This window comes from Chrysemys picta, chromosome 4, assembly GCF_011386835.1.
Source record: "Chrysemys picta bellii isolate R12L10 chromosome 4, ASM1138683v2, whole genome shotgun sequence".
Taxonomy (NCBI): domain Eukaryota; kingdom Metazoa; phylum Chordata; order Testudines; family Emydidae; genus Chrysemys; species Chrysemys picta.
In genome coordinates, this window is record NC_088794.1 from 9309250 (window position 1) to 9330014 (window position 20765).

Here is a 20765-nt window from a genome sequence, read left to right on the forward strand (position 1 = left end):
GTGAACCTCAGCATCATTCAGAGCAAAATGCAAAGCCAACCACCTTCACTGACCTCTCCCACAACAGCCCAAGAAACTCCAACCCACAAGTCCAGTCCCTGCAGAAAAGAGAGAGTAAAAGACTAACGACACCAGCTGGGCAGGATTCTCAGCTCCATTGGCGTGAGAATGGCCAATTCTTTGATCTCTAAAGGCATTTTTCCCCTTGAGAGCATTGGTAACAGGACAAAGAGCATGAGCCAAACCCCTATTGACTGTCACCCCCCCATCCCATTGGCCTCTGAAGGACCCATCAAGTCCTTCTTGACTGCAGTCGGTGGAGGAGCTCCCTGCTGAAGGGGACCCCGAGGCCTGTCAGCCAGCAGGACTCCAGCAGTGCTTGGAGAGAGCCCTTCACCCTCTGCTATCTTCCAGCATGCTCTGGTCTGGTTGCTGAATTTTTGAGGCCTGTGGCTTGGCACGCAGGCACTGCTGACTTCACCGAGGCTTCAAATAAAACTCCTGCATGTTTGTGGGACCAGAGCCTTTGTCCCCTTTTGTGTCTATAAATGTCAAAACCAATCCAAACTCCACTCCCTTTTTACACCACTGGCACTAACCTTGTTAAGTTTTTGTGTAACCTGACTCCCTTTTTCTGCTGGGACGTTCCTCCAGCTCCTGACTCTCCAGCAAGGAGAATTCAGACTGGCACACTCAGAGGGCAGCATTTATATTCAGCCGTGAATAGTGCGTGATAGCCAGTAAGGGGTGTGTGTGTCTTGTGCTTTGCCCAGTAGCCACTCCTTTTAAGGGGCATGCAAACCATGAAGAGCCAGGGAAATTCAACCAGTCACACGTGAGAGAATTAAATTCCAGGTGTGAGTACCCTGCGAGATCAGTGTCCAGGGACAATTACAGTTAAGCAGTTTTTTGCTGTGTGCACCCATTATAAATACGGGAGGCATACGCATACCATAGCAGTGGGTGTGGTATAACAGACTGGACAGCTGGACGATGCGAGGTGGGAGGGCTGAAACTCTACACCCATCTCACCACTCCCCCACCCATGGAAGCATTTTAAGCACGCAGGATTTCTACTGTGGGCAGATGAATGTGTTCAGAAAATGTGAATACTTCCCTGAACTTTCAGCCAGGGCTTCACCTCCAGTTCCACAGCAGGAAATGAGGGTTCAGTTGTGGCTTTGCATTACAGGGAGAACAGGGACTCACCACCCATGGGGAGGTCAAAGAGACGACGTGCCTGTGGAGTTGCCTAAGGAATGCGGCCTCTGTGGCACACTTGCAAAGGATGGACATGGGCTCCCTTTGGCCTGGAGTCAGCTCTGCTAGCTGGGGTGGAGAGCAGGTGGGGCTGTGGCCCATCTCTCTGGGGAGGCTAGTTCCAACAGCAATGCCAGCTCATGGCATTCTGCACTCCGGGAAGCACAAGAACTGTCATTACATGGGGACGTGCGTGAGGGAAGCTCCTTGCCCTCTTCTCCATCCCTTTCGCGCACACACAGAGCTGCACACAGGCTGTTGGGAGACCTAGCTGGCTGATGTGGGGATAGTCAATACAAATTAGCACTACAGGAGTGGGGGTGGGGAGAGGGTGCATGAGCAGATGTGGCAAGAGGGACTGGACATTTGGGATTGCTGACTCCATGTTGCTCTCATTGCTTGCTAGGATAGTTTCCATCGGGGTTACCGGCGGGTCAGTGTTCTGCGGAATAGTTGGCCATCATGCAAGGCACGAATACACAGGTACAGTCTGTTTCTCTGGTCCTGTGCATGGTTGGTATCCCCTGGGTACCCACAGAGCGTGTGTGTAGGCTGCGTATTTTTGCTGGTGGAGGGGTATGTATGCATGGATACATATGGAGCTGTTCACAGGAGGATGAGCGGGAGCTCAGTTAACTTTTCAGTGCCCATTTTCTTGCTCTCTCCACCACACAGTCATTGGCCAGAAGGTGAATCTCGCTGCCCGGATGATGATGTATTATCCGGGGTTAGTGTCCTGTGATGCAGTGACCTATGCCAACTCCAGGCTGCCTCATTGCTTCTTTGAAGAGCTCCCCCAGGCTGAGATGAAAGGAGTTGTGAATCCCGGCGTGGTCTATCAGTATCTTGGCATCAGTGAGAAACCGTAAGTGTCCCCTGGGACGTCATGCTCAGAACCCTCAGAACCGTGAGCCACTGTTACCACCTGCCTTAGCAAGAGCAAGAGCTTTGGGGCTGCTAAGCTGTGTGGCAGGTCCCTGACACACCAGTCTGTCTGCCTTGCCAGCAAACTCCTCAAGACTCTGCCAGTCTAAATGTGGGCTTGCCAGGAACAATCAGTGAGTCCCAGCTGCCAAGTTCCCCAGAAACGTCTCCCTGCAGCATCCAGTCCCTCTCACTTTACGCTCACGGCCTCCAAAGAGACAGAGCACACACCCGCCTGTTAGGTTAGCTGAAGCCTCACACTTCACTTGATGTTCCTTTAGCGCTCTTCTGAAGGGAAACCCCATGACACTACTTCACTCCAGCTCAACTTGAGCGTCTGGGGGCAGGAGGCTAAGAATAATGAAACCGTTCTTGGAAGCAGTGCTTGGATTCAGAGAGAGTGGGCAGCCCAGCTGCGCCCCCACTCAGTCTGACCAGGAGTATTTTCGCTCTTTGACTGCAGCTTTCCTTTCTCTTCCTCCTTGCAGAATGATTGGCCAAGCGTATCTCACCAAGGAGAGGTCTGAGTATTACCACTTACTGGGTAGGTGGACAGAGCTCTTCGGAACTCCAGTTGGTTTGTCATTCGGAACCGGTGGAGCAGTTGTTGCTGCTGGGAAGAGGATGCCCAAGGAAGCGATGGATGTGGGGGGAAATGTCTGAGGGGGACCCACTACTTGAGGATATTAAGTGACTGACCATTGGGATCATTCAGAAATGTAAAGCTCTGAGATGTGCTCGGGATGCTCTTAAAGATACAGGGCCTTTACACTGACATTGTGGTGCCTGATCCTGCAGGTCTTATATGGTGCTATGGACCGCAGGATCTATCCATGGTCAGACAAGAGAATGGAATACATGTTTGCCGTGTTGTTGTAGCCGTATTGCTCCCAGGAGAGGAGAGAGACAAGGTGGGTGAGAGAATAGCTTTTATTGGACTAGTTCCTGTTGGTGGAAGAAACAAACTTTCCAGCAGAGGTGTTAACTGCCCACTTCATTTTAAGTGGTCTCAGGCAACATGTGTGATCTCCTTACACTTAACCATCTGTGTGTAGCTGTGACACTCTGGTTACCTTCCCCAGACCTGACGAGTAGCTCTGTGAGACTTGAAAGCTTGTCTCTTCCACTAGCCAAAGTTGATCCAATAAAGATATTCCTCATACTCACCACCTTGTCTCGAAGGCATACATGCACATTCTTACCCCTCATATTCACTCCCTTTTTGTCTTTGATTAGCATCTTTTCACTTTACTGACAAATGGGGTTGAAACAAAATGCTAGATTCCAGCACCCCAATACCTCCAATAGGGGGAGGGATAGCTCAGTGGTTTGAGCATTGGCTTGCTAAACCCAGGGTTGTGAGCTCAATCCTTGAGGGGGCCATTTAGGGATCTGGGGAAAAAACAACCAAAAACAAACAAAAAAACCCACCTACCTGTCAGGGACAGTACTTTGTCCTGCTAGTGAAGGCAGGGGACTGGACTTGATGACCTTCAAGGTCCCTTCCATTTCTATGAGATAAATACCAGGTGAGCCCCACCGCATCTCTAAATTTGAATCCTGTTGCCCTGTAGGAGCTGACGAATCTCCTGGTTGGCCGGCTGATAAGGAGAGATGTAAATTATACTTCCCTGTGCCAGCTCCAGTGAATGTAGCTCAGGGTGTGTAAAGGAGACTGGATACAAATCTGAAGAGTGACACCGGGTATTGGAATGAACAAGTGGTTGTGTGGCGATAGGAATAATGTGGTCACACTTCTTTGTGTGTGTGGTGGGGAGGGTAGCAGCGGTGTGCTGGAATCTGGACAGTCGGGTTTGGGAATATGCTAGAGAGGGGAGCTGCAATTATCAAAATGAGTGGGGAGAAAGGGATAGATAAGGATTGCAGCAGAGGTGGAAATGAACCAGTGACTTATGTATGCATTTCCGATATGGGTGGAGACATGCTGCCACTGCTAAGCAAAGAGGGAAAGGGACGTGCATTGGTCTTTGCTTTCTTAAAGTCACTCCATGTTTCTTAGGTCGGGAAAAAGAGCTTGAAATCTATAACACTTCGTTGAAAGGATTTGTGGGGTCTACAGTAGGCCACGTCATAATATATGAAGGCCTTATGGGCTATGGAAAGAGCAAGTTACTTGCTGAAATTGCCTACTTAGGCCAGGAGGCTGGCCACAAGTAAGTGTCTTTAACTTCACTTTGATACACCTGCCCCCCTGTGCCCCACACACCTCTGCCCTTGCATCGTGATCCTGCGCTGCAACATTCCTCCAGAGATTGCAATAATGCCAAATGGTATGGAGGCTGTGTGAGGCTGGCACAGATTGAGATGGCCAAATGCCTGGCTAATTGGCTGAAAGCTGACCTCTAATGGCTTAAATGAGCCCTGCCTGGGGGAGAGGAGCTTTTAGTAACTTCCTCCTGTAGTACAACTATTATTTCACGTACAGAAATAGCCAGCACAGTCACAGGGGCGATGAAACAACCAGTGGTCCAATCGTCCCTATCAATGCCAGCCTGCTGCTCTGATTCGTCATTTAATAAATGAGGCAATCTGAAAGATTCACTTAGGGTTGGATGGGTCCTTTCGTGATTCAAAGGATTAACCTCACCTGCTCTTTGATTAACTGTGGCTTCTTGTCCAGTTGATTTGTTGAGCTATCCACCTCCCATGAATCCGGAGGAATAGCCGTCCATCTGTTTTCTGGCAACATATGGGAAGTGTGATTTCTGGGAACCTCAAAACTAGCAGGGCATGAAAACGCATCAAAAAGAGATGGCTCTCCCATCCATCCTATGAGAGATTCCTTGACCCAAATCAAGTCAGATTCATGTTTCAGTGCCATTCGACTGAGATGCTAAAGAGGAAACATGTCTAGCAAGACAGTGTAGATGGGAGAGCTGCTAAAAAATAAATTGGGGGCATTTTGCAAATTTGTTTTATTAAGTCTCCCCTCATTTCCCCCCCATTTAATTTGAAAATTCAAAATTTGAAATATTTTGATCAGCTCAATACTTGGTTGAAAGCTGGGGAAAGATTTCCATGAAAATTGACAATATTAACAAAAAAAAGTCCTTTTTTACCTTTCAAATTTCAACATTAAAAATGTTGAAATTTCAAAAGGTTTTGTTCAGCTTTTTGTGGGCTAATGCAACTTTTGAACTGTGGATGAAAGCTCATAAGTGTGCGGGGTTTTTTCCCCAAGAGAAATGGACAAACTTTAAAAAGGTCATTAGTGAAGGGCTGGGAGATGGTCCATCACTAAGAAAAGGCATTTTTGGATGCATGCGATAGGGCAATGAGAGCGGCTCTAATGGGATGGATGCTCACGGGTATGTCTAGTTGCATGTCTTTCAATGCAGGATGACTTTAGAGTCCAGGGGAATGCATGGAACTGAACTGAAAGCAGCCAGGTGCTTTTGACAAGGGTGTGTTCTCCAGAAGACAATAAACAGACTGATCAGTCTGGACGCTGACAGTAACCTAAGGGGTGTGGTTAGAAAAGGTGGTTGGAGATCAGTTCAAGGCTGTTAATCTTTTGTGTCCCACAAACAAAAGCGAAAAATGGAGAGGCTGAGCTCTGGGGTTAGGATGCTTTGTACCAGCCATGGCGGAAACAGAGACCAGGAGACATTGCTCAAATCCTTTGCTGATCCTCAGCCATTTATCCATAAAGAAAATCAGGGGCTGAAATGTCTTGTAGTTGACTTGGAGGTCGATCAGAAAGTGCTGAAGAACCCTGGTTCCATTATTTCTCCTTCATTTGGAAGTTTTTTCTATGTGTCTAAATGTCCATGTGGTAAGTGGTAGGTTTGTGTTTCTGTAATTCTTTCTCAGAATGTCCTGGCTCTTCTTGACTCCCCATTAGAACTTCCTTATAATTTCTCTTCATTTTCACCATGCAGGGTTATTGCTATGGAGCTGACGAAGATAAATGTGCAGCAGAATTTTTTTGTCATCCAGACACTCATGGCCATGTTTCTGGGGATTGAGGCCTGTAAATCTGATGCTGAAAGACAGAAAATCCTCCAAGACAAACTCCGAGATGTGGTAGAAGAGTCCTATTATTGCCTCCTGAATAACATCTTTCTTGTCAAGGTAATGGAGAAAGCCCTCACTCTCTGGGGGAAAAGCATGTCTGTGGAATTGGGTTCTGTTATTTACCTGGCTTCACACCAATTCAGCATCTCAGCATTTTTTATTCTTACCCTGAAATTGCACACTGGCTCAAAGGTGTGAATGCTCATGAAATTCAACACCGTCATTATAATTGGGATATACAGGGTGCTGGGTATGGTTGCAGAAATGTTTGCTCCTAGATCTGCATGGAAGAATTAGTGGCATGATGCTGTCGATCGGATGCCATCCACTTACCTGTCCCACTTCCTCACTCTTATTCTGGGAGTGGCCTTCTTGCGGTCATGACGCTGACCTGTTTGGTGAGCCTGAATCCTAGTCTGTGCACACACCCTGGACTTTGTTCCTATACATTCGAAAGGATATTCACAGAATGTCGGCCATCTGCAGCTACACAGAAGGAAGGGAAGCAATTCCTCACAGACTTGTGAGATTGCAAGAAATAGCCCTTACTCATCCCAGGAAAGACTTCGAAGGCAGCGCTTGGGGAGTTGGGGGTTCAGATGGGGGCTCAGGGCACTTCGAGAGCAGTTAAGAGAATGGGTGGATACTAATCAGTGATGGTAAGAGGACCCCCTCCAATGAGTAGTTGCATTTGACTTTTCAAGGGGAACAGGAGTGGAGAAAAGTTGAATGTGGAGGGAAAGATTTGCCCTGGTAGCTGCATTGGTTGCCATAAAAGTAAATGGGGGAGTTCATTTCTTGTTCTCCACACTTCAAAGATTTGCTTTTTCTGCCTGTCACTGCACAGCATGGAAACATCAAATTTCGAAAGAGGCCTAAGGGGAAAAAGGTGTCATGGAGGGTGAGGCTTCAAAAATGGAAGCTGGGTGAAATGTGCAGGCTCGGCAGCCCTGGAGAACGAAACCCTTCTCCTTATCCACAGAATTCCCATAATGGCGGAGTGAGCCTGCTGTACACACACAACTTCCCACCTCTGCTCTGAAAGTACCACCTCTCTGGGTGAGAGGGCAGTTCAGCTATCACAGCCCCTCCAGTTTTTAGCCTGTCCACTGTCAGTCAACCAGAGTCAACGGAATCACAAGGGAAGTCAATGCCCATTGACTTCAGTGGGGCCAGGATTTCACCCATAGTTCCTCTGCTGTAGGCACCGTCCTACCAAGAGCAGGACTAAGACCAACAGTTTATTTCACATAGGTCACCAAAGAGCTGTCAGACGGTAGTTTAATTGTTCAGCTGGACTTAGACGGAGGATCTAGAAGCAGAGGCCTTGGTATATTCATGTACACATGCCCTAGATGATGCAAACCCTGTATGGAAAGGATAGACACTGAGATGAACATGTGCGTCTCACTAGGCTGGACATTTCAATCAGGGCTTTTCCCATGAATGTGTATATCATGAACAGGAACGCTGCCTCTTCTGCTTACTGTTCTCATTTTTTTCTGACTAGTTTCCCATCTCTGCCGAGGTTTCCGAAATGGATCATGAAACAAGGACACAGGAGATGGAACTATTTCTTGTGAAAATACTGCAGAAGGTGAACCACTCTCTTTATTGTGAAACGGAGAGAAATGATTCCCCAGACTGCACTGGACTTGCAGATTCTGCTAATGAGCAGCTGGTTAGCAGGCTGGGAATACGGTGTACTCCGGTCATTTTCCTTATGGCCTTATCCTCCATATCCCTCCTCAATCCTAATTCCTGTTACCTGCACTCACTGTGTGATGTCTAAAGTTAGAGGGCAGGAACTATGTCTTTCTGTACCACCGAGTGCACTTTCTGGCCCTTCTCAGATTCAGATTATGGGATGGATTCTCCATGAAACTGGCTCACGCTTTGTCCCAAAGCTTGGATCTCCTCCCAAAATGCAGGGACTATACCCCCAGAGTGGAAAAACATAAATAACCCCTCTTTCCAAATGAGTGTAATCATCTTGGGTGACATTGCCCACGGTGTGCAGGGACACAGCCCTCTTACACGTGCATGAATGAAGTGGGATAAGCTGTCTGGGAGGAAAGCTCTGGACCTTGTCTCCTCCCTAGTCAGCACAGAAGGTCACGTTAGAGGTGGTCGGGGGGTCAGGCCATGGGCGGGGCCATGGATCCATGTGTATGCAGACCCAGTGGCGTAGCCAGGTTCTAAGTGCAGGGGGAGCAAACATAAAGAAGGCGTCCCCCCTTGGCTCCTCCTCTGGCCACGCCCCCTTGGCTCCTCCTCCGGCCGCTCCGCGCCCCCCCCGTTAGCTGGCTCCTCCAGCCGTACCGCATCTCCCCCACCTTGGCTCCCCCGGCCACGCTGCGGCCATGCTGCGCCGCCCCTCGGAGGGGCTCAGTCCGGGGGGAGGGGGCTGGGCATGGCACTGCCTGGCCCGGCCGAGGAAGTTTTTAGGGTGCGGTTGGAGAAGGGGGGGAGAAGAGGCGAGAAAGTTTCACGTGCCCCCAGGCGGGACTCACCAGCTGCCGAGCGACCTCGGACTCGGAGGAAAACATGACACATGGGAGGGAAGAGACTCGCGGGAAACTCCAGGCGGTGCGGGCTGCCCCCCTGCCCTGAGGCCGGGCTGGAGGCTGCGGGCGTGGGGAAGGGGTGCCGGGTGCTGCTCGCTTCTCCCAGGGGCTGTGGGGGAGCGGAGCAGTGGGGTGGGCAGCAGCTGGCAGGCGGGCAGATCCCCACCTCTCTCCGGCAGCTTCCTGTTTCCCTTGGCCCGGGCGGGTGTGCTCGGCAGCCCAGCACTGGACCCGGAGAAGAAGCCTGTTGCTGCTTCCTGATATTTGTCCCCCAATCGCTTCCGGGAGGCGCTTGGGACGTTAGACGTGTTGGGGCTTCTCGTCCCCTCTCCCATCCCCGCCTCTCTTTGCACTGTATAATGGGCTGCGAGCCGCTGCTAGGAGATGCTGCTGCTGCCGCATCCAGGGGCGAGGCGCGCTCGGCCGCTGAGCCGGCTGCGGCGATGTTGGGGCCGCGCTGAGCATGGGGCGCAATGGCCGAGGAGCCGGCCCCTTCGCTCCTCCGGCCGCGCCCGCCCCCCCAATGGCTCCTCCGGCCGTGCTGCCCCCCCTTGCCTGCAGGAGCCCAGCGCCGGCCCGGCAGGCGCCACTTTTGAAAAATGTGCTGAGGGGAAGCGGCTGCTTCCCCTGCACCCCCCTAGCTACGCGACTGTGCAGATCCCCATATCCTATCTAACCAACACAAAGGAGCTGCAGCTGCTCTTCCACCCCATAGGTTGGAGTAGCAGTCACGGGGGTGGGGGTATGACACCCCTGGCCCTGGCCTGAAGGCAAGATATACATAACTGAAGCAACACCTTATTCAGGCGATTTTTTGCCCTTTTTTAGGTAGTGGAGAACATTCTCATTTTTGTGATTGATGAAGCCCACTTCATTGATCCTGCATCATGGGAATTTCTGGACAACTTGCTCTCCAGCATCCCAGTGTTTATGGTCATGTCTCTATCTCCTCCCGGCCGCCAAGCATGGCCTACGTGTGTCTCTGCTGCGAAGATCATTAACAGCACAAAGACCACCTACGTTCAGCTGCGGGAGCTAAAACCCTCTGTGATCCTGCAAAAAGCCTGCGAGGACCTTAGGGTGGTCAGCGTCTCCCGGGAGCTAGAAATGTAAGTGATAGGCACCTGATCTGTGCTCTTAGCTGCAAACCAACCTTTCTCCGCAAAACAGAGGGGAGCAGGTCCATAAAGGAGGAACCAAATGGCTCATGGTCAAGTGACTGACTCTGTAGGGTCCATGAAAGCAGGGTCAAAACAGCCCAATAGCCTAGCACCTAGGAAAACCTGGTTGGTCCTAACTGTATGCTGTTCCATCTAGGGCTTGGCAAAGAGTCACTGTAGCCTAGTGGATAGAGCACTGGATTGGGACTGAGGTTTATTCCTGGCTCTGTCACTGTCTTACTGGGTGACCTTGGGCAGATCACGTTGTTTCTCTGTCCCTCAGTTTCCCCATCTGTATAATGAAGCTGATTATACTGCCTCTGAAAAAACACTGATGAAAAGCACTATAGAAAGTCCAGATATTATTGTTATTAACATATCGCTTTTGGCTTGTCACTGCCGTCTAATGTTCTGGTTTGCAAATACATCCCAGGGTAGTTGCTTGGGGGATCTCTCAATCAGTTTGCTCCTAGGCAGAGAGCTAAGGTGGTACCATCCATCCCCTCTGTTGTGGTGAAGAGTGATGTTAACTTGACCTTTGTTTCCTGCCCCACCATTCAGCAGTCAGGTGTGAGTGCACCTTAGTACAGCAACTGCCCTGTCCAAATTCCTTCCACTACTCACTCAACGCAAAGAGGGAAAATACAGTCTGAGCTGTTCGAGTTCTGACAGGGAAGTGGCTCTGCCTTGGAACTAGTCTGACTGGAGTGTTTATCAGAGTCCTTTAGAGGGAAGGTGGTCAGAATTCTTTGCTGATATTAAAGGGCCTACCACTTTGGGGAAAGGAAAGAAAGGCTAGGTTTGCTGCTGGGTTTCAGGTCAACATGGTCAGAGATTATTCCAGCTCTTTAGGCAAAGGGATTGGCACAGGAGGGGGAGGGAAGGTGAGGCAGCAAAGATTGGGGAAATGCGGTTTTCTGTCTGGGGTTGTCCCAGGAATCAATGCAGGCAGGGCAGCTCCAGACAGGTTGAGCGGTGGCATGTCTGGCTTGCAGAGCTTGAGAGGGTGTCTCGGCCTGTCATGATGGTGCAATGTGGTTCCGTCAGCCTCAGAGTTGGTTGGATGGAAGCTGAGGAGGAGCATAGAATCAGGCAGCGGGGACAGGTGAGGGAGAAGAAACCAACAGAAATCTTCAGTCTCCCATCCCTGGGCAGTCTGGGATCCAGTTGGTCCAGTGATGGGGCCCAAAGTCTGGGTGAAGCCTGGATGTCCTCAGAGTAATTCCCAGAGCCCACAAACAAAGGTAAAATCATCAAAGTAAAGCATAAGCTTTCTGGAGTAACCCCCCCAGCCATCAAGTGCCAGTGGCTCCTACACCTCTTCTCAACATGTCCCACAGGGGGCAGGTGGTGACTCACCCACCCATCTACCTTCATTATTCCAGCCAGCTGAACACAGCTGCCAGCACCTCAAATTTGGGCAACTCCTTCCAGTTCTAGACTCTTTATGCCTATTTCTATATCCATTTGTGACCTGCTGAGAGTCCTCAGCGTTGTATCAGCAGTTCCCTTTTTGCTTAGGTAAAACCCAGTCTGTACTAGGCTTCCATCTCCAGTTTTATAAACAGACTTAGCGAACGTCTAGCTCCAGGTTGCCCTTCCACCCATTCAAATTGCAAGGCTAAAAATTCATTAAACCTTATGTGATACCTGCTTTCAGCTAAAAGCAATCAACTAAAAAAACCCGCACAGTGCATTTTAAAATGTTATCCTTATTGGTTTTTCCATTTGACGACTGTAATGCAGATGGCCATGCCAGTGCTGTTTCCATATTTGCTAAGATACTAAAGCTAAGCATGGTACGAAAACACTGGATGTTTTTTCTAAAAGATATGCTCTAGTTTCAACAGGAATTATTTCAGGGAAATTCTATGGGCTGTATTATACTGGCGGTGAGACTAGCTGATCACAGTGGTTTCTTCTGGCCTTAGAATCTGTGAATTGATGAAACATCAGGTAATGAGCGAACTTGGGGGATATTTTGCCAAAGGAAGCTTTACTGACATTTTGAGTCTTTGCAATTCAAGTGGCTGAGAAGCCGCAAATGTCACAGCAACTGGTCAACAGAGATTGGCCGAGCCTGTTTAAAACATTGCAAATCAAAAGCCTGGTATAAAATGGAGAGATTTTCAAAAGAGCAACCGGAAGTTAGATGCCTAACTGCTGTATGTGCCTAAGCGAATCTCCTTACCCTCCTCCTGGTTTTGTATAAGTACTGTAGAAGGGACCCTTAAAATAACTCCAGGACTCCTATGTGACCCCCACACTGGTGTAACCATAGGATCCTAGATTCCATTGTGTGCATTGACTGAAGTAAGAAGTCCCGTGGGGGAGAGGAGGACAGTAATTAATTAAAGATTGAATCATAGTGTGTATGCACAGTTAAAGTTGTATGGGTGATGTCAATGGGAGCTGCTGGGTACTCAGCACTTTTGAAATAATCAGGCAATTTATTTAAGTGCCCAAATATGGATTTAAGAGTCTTACTTTAGGCTCCCATTTTTGAAAATCTTGGCATTTATTTATATTATAGTAACACCTCAGGGTGCCAGTCAGGATGCGGGCTCCAGTGTCACTGCCCTAAAAACACTGAGACTGTCTGTTACAACAGGTAGCTAAAGAGGGTGGTGGAGGTGGTGGGAATGGGAGGGTGAGTGTTAGGCCTGGTCCACACTAACCCCCCACTTCGAACTAAGGTACGCAAATTCAGCTACGTTAATAACGTAGCTGAAGTCGAACTATCTTAGTTCGAACTTACCGCGGGTCCACACGCGGCAGGCAGGCTCCCCCGTCGATGCCGCGTACTCCTCTCGCCGAGCTGGAGTACCAGCGTCGACGGGGAGCACTTCCGGGATCGATCCGGGATTGATTTATTGCGTCTACACAAGACGCGATAAATCGATCCCAGAAGATCGATTGCTTACCTCCGGGTCCGGAGGTAAGTGTAGACCTACCCTTAATCAAACAAGAACATTTTAGCACAATGAACAGTGCTTATGGCTTGCCATCTGCCTTGCCAATGTCAACTGACAGTGTCTTGCAGGCATAAAGGCAGAGGTGACTTTTAAGGAGGGATTTGAAGAAGGAAAAGGTGGGGACTAGATGGACTTTGCCAGAGAGCTTTTCTGCGACTGATAGGGCTTTATGGGAGAAAGGAGGAAGGTGTTTAAGGAAGAGGCTGGCTGTGACAGGTTGGAACTCTGCAGGAAGGTGGTGACACCTATGTGATGAGTTAGCAGAGAATATTTAGGCTTGACATGGGGCCAGTTTGAGTAACCTAGTTGCTATTAGTAACATTTAAAAACAAACATGGGGCCAGCTCCTCAGCTGTTGTAAACGACCGTAGCTACGTTAAGTGCTGATTTACACCTGACTGTCATTTGAATATGAGCCTGATCCCCTGCCCTGCTGCTCATTCACCCCACGACACACTCTGTGTCTTCAGTACAGCCCTGCAATCTACCACGTAGGAGGCATACAGGACACTTGATGCAGCTCGTCCATTTCAACTGCAACCTTAGATGTTGTTAAGGCACCTGTCACCATGGTATCTACGTAGCTACCATCCCCAACATCGCCCAAGGAGAATAACAGTCCCTTATTTTAATGGTCAGTGATAGTTTTGTCTCTCTTTAGGTTCTTGATCCAGAGAAGCCATGGAATCCCATTTTACTGTGAGGAGTTGCTGCAGAACCTCCATTTAAAGAACATGCTCGTCTTCCAGCTTTGGGAAGAGGAGGAGGAAGTAGATGATGAGTGGGAAGGCCTTTTCAGTAAGCTACTTGTCATTAACTCATCATCACTTGGTAACCTGGTCTGTTCATTCCCTCTGAAGCACCTGGCACTGGCCACTGTTGCAAGACAGGTTCTTATGTTCTTAAATGCCACAGCCCACTGTATAGTGTATAGTGACTCACCCTCCCAGGCAGTTCTCATCTTTCTGGGAATGTTTGTCAGCCTGGCACTGGCTGCTGGAATTCAGGGAAGGAAGGAGGGTGCCAGGGGCCAAGAGGAGATGTGCTGAGGGGAATGGAAAGAGTAGCTGAACAGGCTAGGAAAGGAGGCAAGACTGGGGCCAGGGGAGGCAGCAGAGAGGGTAAGTGGTGGCCGTTCAGCAGTAGAATGCTGGGTTGCAGGGTTCCATTCCTGTCTCTGGGAGGGGAGTGAGGTTGAGTGATTAAAGCATGGGACTGACTTAGAACTCTTGGATGCTATTTGTCCCTGAGAAATTTCTATTCCTGCTCCAAATCTTTGGGACACTAAAGCTGCTCAAAAAGAGGGCAGGTGGAAAATACACATTTTTTTAACATTGACAAAACTGCTGAACCATTTTAAGTCTTAACTTTTCAAAAAAACAAATCTGAGGCAGAGACCAAGCATGGAAAATTTCAGTCCCAAAGCTTAATGCCTAACAAAGTTATAAGTCACTGAAAAAAGGTTATAATGCAATTTGTTAGCAACCTTAAAAGGTTTCCTCTATGTGCTACCCCTCTAATAGCGAATAGTTATAGTTTTCCATAATAGAATATGCTGCCACCCAGTGAAATGAAAAAGCAACGTATTTAAAACATTAAAGGAAACACTTTCCTACTCACCACACAGTTAATCTGTGGACTAATTGATACAAGATATTATGGTGACAAATATCTTCCAACCAAAAGATGTTGATATTTATGGGAATGGTATCACTTGCAGTTATACTAGCTAAGATATGAGAAATGTAGTGGATAGTTTCTTAGATATGTTGTTCAATATTCAGACAAAATACATTTGCCTGAAAACAAAAACAAACCCAGCACATCTGTCCATGTTTTTGATTATTAACATTTGATGGACATGCCTGGCTTGATAAATGGATAATCAGAATAATACAATCACCAGAAACAAAACGTCTTGCATAGTGCAAAGGTAACACCCTGTTAAAGAGAGAGATTTGATGATTATATTGTATAATGTTTCTTTAAATAAAAGCTGTTGTAAATATCAAAAACAAAATGATAATAATTCCATGGCAATGATTCTGTAAGCCTTTTAAAACTTCCTAAATAAATAAGGAGGAAGAGAAAAATAGCAGCCCAGCTCCTGCAGGCCATAAACCAGCCATTTACTTCCTGGGATTAGGCTAGTACTTCCCCATATATTAGTGCCAAATTTCCATAAGGGAAGAAGAGTTACGGTTTCCTCCTAAGATAGGCCATTGATCTGATTTAGGCTGGGAAATCTAGGCAACACCAAAGAGTTGGCCCCCAGAAGAGCCAGCCTCGGAATGTTATGATTAAGTAGAAATGCAATGGAACCTGTTTTGCATCCTGGGTGATAGAGTTTATTCTCACACCCAAATGGTTATAATGGCTGTTCCCATTAGATCTTGTCAAGTATTGTTTTGCTTTGGATAGATTTAAAAAGCAAACAAATTAAAATGGGAGTTCTTGTAATTGTTTTTTCTCCTCTTTCTCTCCGTGCAGCCAATGCCATCCCCTCCAAAGCGGAATCGCCTTCCAGCTCAGACAACGAATTGTACATTTGCACCATTCGCCAGAATGTCAACTTGCAAAATATTATGCTGCCCCCTACCTTAAAAGGTGAGGGTCTGATCCTGATGTCTCCCGCCAGTGGGGACACAATGTTTCTGTTCCTTAAGGGCAGCAGTTAAAGAGGGCCTGGGAGCTTGAATGCGGCAGACAGCGCAGGTCTGAACTTTGGAGCAAAGCGGAGAAGCACGAGTCTGAGCTCTGCAGAATAGGCCAGACCTCCCAATTAGGCAAGAAGTATGTGTAGTGGTTCCTCACTCTCAAGTGGGGATGGAGGCCACCCGGCCTCACTACAGGCAGGTAGTAATCAATAGTCTATGGGGAAGTTCTGGCCATGGAGAGGGAGAGGGGGAAGGTAGAGCACAGGCAGTTTATGGCCCACAACCTCCTGACTGGAGCAGACAGCAATTAACAGTCTATGGCCCACAAGCTCCTGGCTGGGGCAGAGCAAAAGCAGGCAAGCGCAGACCATCCGGCCTAAGGTGCAGGGGCGGCTCTAGCTTTTTTGCCGCCCCAAGCACGGCAGACAGGCTGCCTTCGGCGGCTTGCCTGCGGGAGGTCCGCCGGTCCCGCGGCTTTGGCATACCCGCCGCCGAATTGTCGCCGAATCCACGGGACCGGCGGCCCTCCCGCAGGCAAGCCACCGAAGGTGGCCTGACTGCCGCCCTCGCAGGGACCGGCAGGGCGCCCCCCGTGGCTTGCCGCCCCAGGCACGTGCGTGGTGCGCTGCTGTCTGGAGCCGCCACTGCTAAGGTGGGTAGACTGCCACCCCAGGGGTTAGGATGACCAGATGTCCCAATTTTATAGGGACAGTCCCGATTTTTGAGGCTTTTTCTTATATAGGCTCCTATTACTCCCCACCCCCTGTCCCGGTTTTTTACACTTGCTGTCTGGTCACCCTACCAGGGGTGGGGTTGGCAGCAGTGGATAGGGAGACCCGGGCCCACCCTACTCCACTGGGTCCCAGCCCAGGGCCCTAACGGTGGCAGTAAGGGCTGGCTTTAGGACCTGCGGGGCCCGATTCCGCGGTCCGGGTCTTCGGTGGCGGAGGGGTCCGCTCCACATCTTCTGCGGCACTGAAGGACCCCCCGCCGCCGAAATGCCGCCGGAGCGGACCACCACCATGTGAGCCTAAAGCGCGGGGCCCTCTTAGGCGTGGGTGCGGGGCCCTCTTACCCGCGGGGCCCGATTCCGGGGAATTGGCCTAAAGCTGGCCCTGGTGGCGGGGTATCCTTGGGGATTCTCGTCTGTCTCCTCCGACCGCAGGGCGCAGCTCCACTCAGGGCCTAGTCTGCAGGGCTGTCCTTAGGATTTAAGGGGCCCTATGCAGTATTATTAAACTGGTGCCCCTATGCCCGACGGCAGCCCGGGGGTGGGGGGAGGTTAGGGACGAGGCAGCAAAAGATACCGGCCCCCCCGGCCTGCCTCACGGTGGTGGAGAGTCACAGTTCCCCGCAGAGACCCCCTTACCCTCTCCCTCACACAGAATGCGTGGTGCTGGCACATTCGGCTCTGTGAATACAGCCCCTGCCTAAGGAGACTGCAGTGCGCACTGGGTGTGCAGGAGCCAACCCGCTCTTACCTCCTGTCATGGGCAGTGGGTGAAGCTGCCCCTTGGGGAGGCTAGCTCCCCAGCCCACCTCTTCTGCCTGTGGCCTCACCCATACTCCACTCCTGCTCTGCTCCAGGCCCCGCCCCACTCCACCCAGGCCCTACCCTCTCCCCATTGTCTCCCTCCTCTCTTCCCTCCCCCATCGTGCTCACCCCCTTCCAGCCAAATCCCTGAACCCAAATGAAGCAAATGATATTTGAAAAAAACACTCTTCTGCAATTTCTTTCTAAAGAAAATGGGGCATGTTTTCCACTGCATGCCAGACGGTGAAGACTGGACATGCAGAAGGTACCTAATTAAAAGCACTAAACTTGGCAATAAAAAAATGTCAGTCACAGGTTTTTTGATATGCCCTGAAGTTAGGTTGGACATTAGGAAAAAGTTCCTAACTGTCAAGGTGGTTAAACACTGGAATAAATTGCCTAGGGAGGTTGTGGAATCTCCATCTCTGGAGATATTTAAGAGTAGGTTAGATAAATGTCTATCAGGGATGGTCTAGACTGTATTTGGTCCTGCCATGAGGGCAGGGGACTGGACTCGATGACCTCTCGAGGTCCATTCAGGTCCTAGAATCTATGAATCTTCACCAACTCACTAATGAAATATTTTTAAAGCAAATTTTAAACTAAGGTCCTGTAGACTAACATGTTCTGAGTAAATATTACAGTAATGCACAACTGGTTTTGTCAGCAAATTCAGAAACTGACAATATATACGTAGGGGTTGCCAAATGCCTGTTAAATGGGTTCATTACCACTTGAATGGCTCTTTAACAGTTTCAGTGTTGTGCTAATAGGTCTGGTAGGGTGGAAGACTTTTTCACTTTTAAGTTACTAGATCCCTTCCGGAGTAAGAGTCACCAGGCTTCAGCAGCCAGGTATGAGAGCTTGCAGGAAGGGTCAGAACAGGGATAGGAAGAGGCAGGAGGGGGACACTAAGACCCAGTGGTGCCCTAAATTTTCAGGTGCCCTAAGTAGCCTCCTATGTCTAAGGACGGCCCTGCTAGTCTGGGATCATGTTGAGATTCCAGCTCCCTAGAAGAGAAATAGAATCATAGAATATCAGGGTTGGAAGGGATCTCAGTAGGTCATCCAACCCCCTGCTCAAAGCAGGACCAATTTCCAACTAAATCATCCCAGCCAGGGCTTTGTCAAGCCTGACCTTAAAAACCTCTAAGGAAGGAGATTCCACCACTTCCCTAGGTAACCCAGTCCAGTGCTTCACCACCCTCCTAGTGAAAAAGGTTTTCCTAATATCCAACCTAAACCTCCCCCACTGCAACTTGAGACCATTACTCCTTGTTCTCTCATCTGATACCACTGAGAACAGTCTAGATCCATCCTCTTTGGAACCCCCTTTCAGGTTGGTAGTTGAAAGCAGCTATCAAATCCCCCCTCATTCTTCTCTTCTGCAGACTAAACAATCCCAGTTCCCTCAGCCTTTCCTCATAAGTCATGTGCTCCAGCCCCCTAATAATTTTTGTTGCCTTCCGCTGGACTCTTTCCAATTTTTTCACATCCTTCTTGTAGTGTGGGGCCCAAAACTGGACACAGTACTCCAGATGAGGCCTCACCGATGTCGAATAGAGAAGAATGATCACGTCCCTCGATCTGCTGGCAATGCCCCTACTTATACAGCCCAAAATGCCGTTAGCCTTCTTGGCAACAAGGGCACACTGTTGACTCATATCCAGCTTCTCGTCCACTGTAACCCCTAGGTCCTTTTCTGCAGAACTGCTTCCTAGCCATTCGGTCCATAGTCTGAAACAGTGAATGGGATTCTTCCATCCTAAGTGCAGGACTCTGCACTTGTCCTTGTTGAACCTCATCAGGTTTCTTTTGGCCCAATCCTCTAATTTGTCTAGGTCCCTCTTATATCCTATCCCTACCCTCCAGCATATCTACCACTCCTCCCAGTTTAGTGTCATCTGCAAACTTGCTGAGAGTGCAGTCTATGCCATCCTCCAGATCATTAATGAAGATATTGAACAAAACCGGCCCCAGGACCAACCTTGGGTCACTCTGCTTGAAACCAGCTGCCAACTAGACATGGAGCCATTGATCACTACCCATTGAACCCGATGATCTAGCCAGCTTTCTATCCACCTTATAGTCCATTCATCTAGCCCATACTTCTTTAACTTGCCGGCAAGAATACTGTGGGAGACCGTATCAAAAGCTTTGCTAAAGTCAAGGAATAACACATCCACTGCTTTCCCCTCATCCACAGAGCCAGTTATCTCCTCATAGAAGGCAATTAGGTTACTGAGGCATGACTTGCCCTTGGTGAATCCATGCTGATTGTTCCTGATCACTTTCCTCTCCTCTAAGTGTTTCATAATTGATTCCTTGAGGACCTGCTCCATGATTTTTCCAGGGACTGAGGTGAGGCTGACTGGCCTGTAGTTTCCCGGATCCTCCTTCTTCCCTTTTTTAAAGATGGGCACTACATTAGCCTTTTTCCAGTCATCCGGGACCTACTCCGATCACCATGGATTTTTAAAGATAAGGGCCAATGGCTCTGCAATCACATCCGCCAACTCCTTTAGCACCCTTGGATGCAGCGCATCTGGCCCTGTGGACTTGTGCTCGTCCAGTTTTTCTAAATAGTCCTGAACCAAACCACTTCTTTCTCCACTGAGGCTGGTCACCTCCTCCCCATACTGTGCTGCCCAGTGCAGCAGTCTGGAAGCTGACCTTGTTTGTGAAGACAGAGGCAAAAAAAGCATTGAGTACATTAGCTTTTTCCACATCCTCTGTCACTAGGTTGCCTCCCTCATTCAGTAAGGGGCCCACACTTTCCTTGACTTTCTTCTTGTTGCTAACATACCTGAAGAAACCCTTCTTGTTACTCTTAACATCTCTTGCTAGCTGCAACTGCAAGTGTGATTTGGCCTTCCTGATTTCATTCCTGCATGCCAATATTTTTATACTTCTCCCTGGTCATTTGTCCAATCTTCCACTACTTATATGCTTCTTTTTCGCGTTTAAGATCAGCAAGGATTTCACTGTTAAGCCAAGCTGGTCTCCTGCCGTATTTACTATTCTTTCTACACATCGGGATTTTTTTTCCTGCAACCTCAATCAGGATTCTTTAAAATACATCTGCTGCTCCCTCCAGTGTTCCAGCCCCAACTGAGCTCTGGGGTTCTCCTTTTATACTTTCTGTCCCGCCCCAGGACTTCTGGTGAGGGGGGAGTGGCAGATTTAGCCCTGCCCACTAGGGAGAGTGTAGTGGTCCCTTGCTCTCCAGCTTTGAGGGAGGCCACTCAGTCTCACTACAGTCTGCTTAACAGGCATTCTTCTGGTGTTTGTACTGTAAAAGGTTCTCCCCTCTTTTTGCCCCAGTCTAATCCCTGAATACGCTGGTCTGCTCTTGGAGTCATGCCAGGCCTCGAGTCCAGTAGTTGGCACTCTAGCTCGGTGCAGCAGAGTTCTGATGCTGTTCTGGGAAGCCGCTTTAAGTCTCATTTAAATGACAAACTATTAAGAATTAATATAAACACAGCCCTCCTAATAAATTCTACAGTCAAATCAAGGTACTGAGCAGTTATGGATCAACTCATGGTCAGTACAAAAATCCAGTGTGTGACTTCCCTGTGACTGCCCTTTATCAGTAGTTGCTGGTGAAGGCAGCTTTCAGAAGAGATAATTGACGTGTTAGCTTCCTCAGG

At 49.0% G+C, this 20765-nt stretch overlaps 1 protein-coding gene across 5 annotated transcripts in view; it reads left to right on the top strand.

Moving 5' to 3' along the window:
* The window catches only part of LOC101945592 (adenylate cyclase type 10-like), a 105721-nt gene that overhangs the window by 50960 nt on the left and 33996 nt on the right, over window positions 1-20765 (top strand). For all 5 annotated transcript variants that reach the window (XM_065594219.1, XM_065594218.1, XM_065594220.1 and 2 more), the window contains 9 exons: window positions 1667-1743; window positions 1936-2125; window positions 2673-2728; window positions 4205-4358; window positions 6087-6279; window positions 7733-7819; window positions 9618-9898; window positions 13586-13722; window positions 15415-15531. In XM_065594219.1, the coding sequence (XP_065450291.1) occupies window positions 1667-1743; window positions 1936-2125; window positions 2673-2728; window positions 4205-4358; window positions 6087-6279; window positions 7733-7819; window positions 9618-9898; window positions 13586-13722; window positions 15415-15531 (1292 nt within the window). The remainder of the gene's footprint in view (window positions 1-1666; window positions 1744-1935; window positions 2126-2672; window positions 2729-4204; window positions 4359-6086; window positions 6280-7732; window positions 7820-9617; window positions 9899-13585; window positions 13723-15414; window positions 15532-20765) is intronic.